At 40.8% G+C, this 6,240-nt stretch overlaps 1 protein-coding gene across 2 annotated transcripts; it reads left to right on the forward strand.

Moving 5' to 3' along the window:
- Positions 1-1,380: 1,380 nt before the first annotated feature.
- On the forward strand, positions 1,381-4,952 carry gpr4.S (G protein-coupled receptor 4 S homeolog). Of its 2 annotated transcripts, none has more exons than XM_018233156.2 (2): positions 1,381-2,106; positions 3,587-4,952. In XM_018233156.2, the coding sequence occupies exon 2, from the start codon at positions 3,821-3,823 to the stop codon at positions 4,880-4,882; it is 1,062 nt and encodes a 353-aa protein (XP_018088645.1). In that variant the 5' UTR covers positions 1,381-2,106; positions 3,587-3,820; the 3' UTR covers positions 4,883-4,952. The 2 variants fall into 2 exon arrangements, with proteins under 2 accessions (XP_018088645.1, XP_018088644.1); XM_018233155.2 differs by having other exon boundaries at positions 1,381-2,086.
- Positions 4,953-6,240: the final 1,288 nt, after the last annotated feature.

The following is a 6,240-nucleotide window of genomic DNA, read 5'->3' on the forward strand; positions in this document are numbered from 1 at the left end:
CAAATTTGCCAGCGTGATGTAATTTCGTTACTTCACCGATTTACTAATGGGTGCTGGCCTAAATTCGCTAGAGAAGTGGACCTACTCAGGAACATTTTGTAGTCTGATATTGTTGCGACATGAGCTATTCGCTAGGTCTTCTGTCTGGTTAGTGAGAGTAGCTACTGACCTTTCCAGCAAGGTTACATGGGTAGCCAGGTTATCGTGTGCGGTGGCCATTTCATCGTGCTTAGTTTCGAGGATGTCAGTGTGGGATCCTAAAGATTATATCTCTGCCTTTATGTCCGAAATTGCGGACCGGAGTTCCGATTGGAAGGTGGTAGTCATTTTTTGTAATAGAGATTTGAGGCTGTTGTCCAATATTGATTTGGTTAGGCAGGAAGAGTGCTCGATGTTGTCCACCGCATCTGGTGATGTGGCGCCATCTTGCCTTTTTAGCGGGTCTGTTGTTTATTGTTTAAAGAAGTTTCCTGGGTCCTTTTGGGAGCTGGCCATTATGTCTCTGTTAAGAGAGTATATTAGCTGGACATTTCTGTGAGAGATGATTTAGATAAGTGTCCCTTTAGTAATTATAGTTGAATCGGTGTGGGAGCTCTCGGTATCTGAATCTTCACATCATGGTGATAGGCTCCTCCCCCATTCTGCGGCTTTTTGTTGGGAAGTTTGTGTTGTAAGTACTGTAGATTTCACCATTTTGTGCTGTTAGACTGGATTATATTTTGTGCCTATGTCAAATAATCCAGGATAATGAGTGGAACCTGGTATGTCAGAGATATTTCTTCTTATCAGTAAAGCTGCACACATACACCATTTTCTTATACAATTCACTTATTTTAAACCAAACTGTACCATCACATGTCTATGTGCCAACCCCTAGCAACCATTTTAACCAGACAGTTGTGTGTCTGTACCAGATTTATGGCTAGAAGACTTGGAAGACAATAGACCCAAACTTGTTTAAATGTGTAACTTACATGTAGAATATTTGGCAATGTGTGGCCAGCTTAAAGTTTCAGTATGACTACAATGGCTGGTCAGAAACAACTGAAGAGTTTAAGCCTGGCTCAAGTATTCCTTTAGTGATTTGCTACAACTGTAAAGCTGTGGAATTCTCTTCTAGAAGCAGTTGTAGTGGCAGATACAATTTGTGCTTTTAAGAAGGGGGTAAGCTGGTACAGGCATTCATTCTCAGGAACTGATGAACTGCCATTTTGAATCAAGAAGGTGGTTTTTGTTTGTGAGGCAAATGTAAGATTTTTTTGTTTGCTGGCTTCTGGGTCCATGATTTAGAAGTGGAGAAAATAAGTTAAGTGGAGTCTGAAAAATTAGAAAGTTACAGTAGTCCAGGTGGGAAATTATAAAGCAGTGTATATGTATTTAGTTTATGAATTGACGAAAGGGCACAGCTGTCCAGTGTTGTGCAGATGAAAGTAACATTATTTGGTATGGGTTTGAATGTAATGTGTAATAAGGAAAGCAAAAGTAAAGAACAAAGATGCTGATCACAAAAACCCTACATTAAACTGATTAGCACTACAGTATGTGAGGATGAAACCAGGTTGTTGAAAGGATCTGCTCACCAGCTACCCTGGCTGTGCTTTCAAATTCAGTGTGTTAGTTTCAGCCTAAAAGTTATTCCATGTAAATAGAAAGTTTACCATTTTAGAATGAAATCAGATCTCCTCACTCCAAATGTGCTCTTCATGTGAGAGGAGCTTGTAATTCAAAACAGTTTTCCTATGTGTGCAGTGGACAATGAGAAAAGACAATGTCCATCAGAGTTTTTAATAAAAAGGGTATGTTGAAACCAACTTCTTCATTCAAATGTGATTGAAGAGGAAAAGGATGATGGTGGTTCTGCTTCTACTGTGCAGGGTTAATCTTTAGGCCAGCCCCTTGAGTCTGCCTCCAATCTACATGACAATCCTCTGTGCACACCATGAACTGTGTTCAGTACAATCACAGCTCCGCAAGCTACAGAAAGTGTGCTGCAAACTAGAGATTACTTCAATCCTACAGGCAAGATTAGGAATGATATAGACAACTCTGCGATTTACGCCATCCTTTTCTTCCCACTCCAAGAAAGGTGAGAATACGCTAATAAAGGTACACCTCTGCTTTATTTAGCATTATTGAAATACATAAAATATTGATATATTAAATACTAGCAAAACAAGCTCAGTAAATTGGGCTCTCCAGATGGTACTAACTAAAACTACCATTATCTTCAATAGCCAGCAAAGTATTTTGCAATAATGTACAATGGCTGGAGAGCCACAAGTTGGCTAGGTATGTTTAGTTTTTTTCACAAGAGCTCCAGGTTGGAATAATGATTTTCCTCTAGAATTAATATTTACTCCTGCTTCTTTACTCTGTATTAAACTGTCAACTATAATTCTCCCCTTTGTCTTTAAAATACATCACACACTCACCATGCTCAGCTCTCCTCTCTGCCCTTTGATTCACACTCTAATATCGCTCAGTACGTAAATATATATATATATATGGCACAGAGACACTCGATTAGTTACTGACACTCTACTCTCTCTAACCCAGTTCTTCTTCCCCCTTACTCTCTTCTAGTATCTACCTTCCTCTATCACACTCATTCTCTCTCTTTCTCCTTTGATGGATGTTAATGAGGTCTCACAGAGAAAACGAGAGGTGAGCACTCTCTTTAGACACATAGTCTAGACAGAATAACCAAGACCACAGGCTCGCTGACAAAAGCAATCTTAAAGTATACAGGCAGTATACCTAAATTGGCCCAACAGTTTTTCATCCTACTGTCCTTAATCAACCTTATACTAAAAACTGTATTGCTATTTTCTTTCCATAAATAACCCCGTACACTGCTAACACTAATTACCACCTTCTGCAATAAGGCACCTTCCAAACATAGGAAATACCCCCCACCAAATTTGCAGTGCTATGTATTATAAAAAGTTACACTACTAATTCATATTTCTCTGTAACACATTCTGTCTCCATTAACTTGAAACTTTGCATGCCAACACAACACAGGAATCTATTAGTCCACTGCATCCATGCACCATGATATTTTATGCTGTTATAGAATTCCTTGAGTAAAAAATAACAAATCTCATTCTCTTTGTTAGCATAGTTGTTGTTATTTATAGTAAGCACAACAGAGCTTAGCTAAAAAGCTGCAACTGACATATCACTTTGTGCATATGTGTTTTATCACTTTCTCAATATTTATTATCAACCAGCAATCATATATTGCCACTACACAATATTCCTCCCTGTAGTCAAACTATAATAAAACTTGCCCTATGTCCACTACATTCTTACACAGTTAAACCACCAAGGAGCACTCACACTTAGGCACTCCATGCAACAAGTGTCTCTGTACTAACCACTCTTGCCAGTACTATCATACTTTAATACACTTCTGCAATACACACACAAAGATGGCATATGACAGTTGTTGAACTAACCACCACTACAAGAGCAACTACAAAACATAACTTTACCATTTTCCAATAAGTCACTGCATGCCCAAAGACGTCATTGTTATACACAAGACCAAGCTACTGATAGATGTATCTTGTTTTTACTCCAGACTAATCACTGTGCTGTTAGAGTTACCAGAAGGAGAAGCCATGTGCCAAAATGTGCATCTCAACTAAGCACCTGAATTACTCTGCACCCCCCAGAGGCAAGGAAGTAAGGAGTAAACAAGAGAAGGCAAACTACGAAGACAGAGAAGGCAGAACAGAAACGAGCAAAGGGAATAAAAGACGGAACAATACTGAACACTTTGTAGACTTTTCTCTTCTTTTTTACCTCACTTGCCATGTCTAATTCCACCCCAGATGCCTGCAATGTAGACTCGGGTCTGGACAGTGTTCTTCCTCCATCTCTCTATGCTTTGGTTTTCACATTGGGCTTGCCAGCAAACCTACTGGCCCTTTGGGCAGCTTGGCTTCAAGTGCGAAAAGGAAGAGAACTTGGTGTTTACTTACTCAACCTTTCTCTCTCTGACCTTCTACTTATTTGTGCTCTTCCTCCCTGGACGGACTACTACCTTCGGAGGGATGTGTGGGGATATGGCCCAGGTGCCTGTCGCTTATTTGGCTTTGTTTTCTACACTAACTTGTATGTGGGAGCTGCTTTCCTTTCTTGTGTCTCAGCTGACCGTTACCTGGCAGTGGCACATCCCTTGAGGTTCCCAGGTGCAAGACCTATTCGCTCTGCTGCTGCTGTCTCTGTACTGATATGGGTGCTTGAGTTGGCAGCCAACGCTCCACCACTGTTGGGAGAAGCTATTCACCGAGACCGCTACAACCACACATTTTGCTATGAGAGCTATCCTCTTTCTGGGAAAGGGGCTGCCTTAGCCAATGTAGGGAGGGTTTTAGCTGGATTTCTACTGCCCTGGGGGGTCATGATGCTGTGCTACGCTGGTCTCCTGCGAGCATTAAGGGGTAGTGCATCTTGTGAGCAAAGGGAACGGAGAAGAGTGCGACGACTAGCTTTAGGGCTTCCATGTGTAGCACTTCTTTGTTATGGACCCTACCATGCTCTGCTGCTTCTACGCAGCTTGGTTTTTCTGCTGGGTGGTGGTTCTGTTGATGCAGATTCAGGATGTGCACTTGAGGAGAGACTATTCCCAGCATACCATGCATCATTAGCACTGGCCACATTGAACTGTCTGGCAGATCCTGCCCTTTATTGCTTAGCATGTCCTGGTGCAAGAGGTGAATTGGCAAAAGTTGTAGGAGGGGTAGTGGCATGGGCATTGGGAAAGGAAAGGAGAGGTTGGGGAGAACGAGGTGGTAATGGCAGAGGATGTGGAGAAGGAGAGGAGGTGGGAATGGTAGAGTTAAGAGGAAATGGGAGAGAATTTGTAGTGTGACTTTGGTTGAGGAGGAGGGTCATAAACACTTTTGTTGCTCTGTTCAATAAAGTAAAGCAATGGCATCTAAGTTGAAGTTTCTGTTATTGATGGAGGAATATTTGACAGAAGATGAATACAACCTGCTTGATTACCAATGCAATTAACTGGTCACAGAGATAAATGCATTTACAGAGGAGATACTCTGCACCTGTACCGATGCTCTGCAGTTTTGTCTTTGCCATCTGTGTGCTGAGTCAGTGTGTGTTACGCAGGCACATTAGAGGAATGTGGGGGCAATTGAGTTACACAGGAACAGCAGAGAAAAATGGCAGGCAGAGTACACAGCTGTTACCGACAAGAGTGCTTGCTCTGCTATTCATCTCACGCAGCTCTGTCACTAAACCTCAGCCCTCCTTGCCAGTGTTTGTACCTTCCTTGGTACATGTTCTGCATCCAGTGCTTAAAGTCTGCCCAAACTCTAAAGTGCTATGCTGTACTGCTATCTACTCTCTGAGTGTGCAGGGATAATGAACACATGGCACTGTGTACCACTATACAGTATGAATTTAAAATTAACACTGTTTGTTGATTGTGATGAATTGATACTAAAGGCTGAGAGCATGCTTGTGTGGGGTGAAAATGTTGTAGAAATGCAAAGCATTTGACATTATCCAAAACCCTAAGCACACGGGGTTCATTATCAGTCAATAATCTTGAAAAACAAATAGTGTTCATTATTAGTGTATATTCTCAATATCCTCATGATTGATTCCCATTGTTAGCACTTAAGCATAGTGTATATTGGTATTTATCTGTGAAAGATAAAGATAAGGACAAAGCCAAGAATACACAGAATTATGTGTGGCAACAATGAATACTGAAGATACAGTATATATTAAAGATAAACACACTGTATAATTACAGCTTCCCAACAGTGAGAAATGGCATGTCACTTTGGGGCCACAAAACACACAAGTAAATTTTTGAGCAAAAGCAAAGGTTGGGACCTACACCTGTTCCGCTTCATTTTGATGCCAATAGGAAACGACCTGCAGCACTACTAACTACAATAACTAGCAGTGATCAGAATGCCTTGTGCAACGTTACCTTTTGGGAATATGGAATACTGGATGTTTTAAAAATGTCAGCACAAATTACTTAAAAGGGAACTATCATGAAAATTGAATATAAGCTTCCTCGTACTGAAGTAAAAAACTTTCTAACTACAATCAATTAAGAATTCTGTACCATTTCTAAAATAATCACGTTTATCTCAACTACTCCTCTCTCAGCATCTGTTTCTCCTCATTCTGTCTTCATGCAGCAGTTGGGTGTCAGATGAATGCTCCAATATATCTTTTAGGAGGCTTCCTTTC

Source organism: Xenopus laevis, chromosome 8S (genome assembly GCF_017654675.1).
Source record: "Xenopus laevis strain J_2021 chromosome 8S, Xenopus_laevis_v10.1, whole genome shotgun sequence".
NCBI classification, from domain to species: domain Eukaryota; kingdom Metazoa; phylum Chordata; class Amphibia; order Anura; family Pipidae; genus Xenopus; species Xenopus laevis.

Bases quoted from the DNA above. Each gene is read 5' to 3' on its own strand.
- gpr4.S (XM_018233156.2), top strand. From the start codon at position 3,821: ATGTCTAATTCCACCCCAGATGCCTGCAATGTAGACTCGGGTCTGGAC.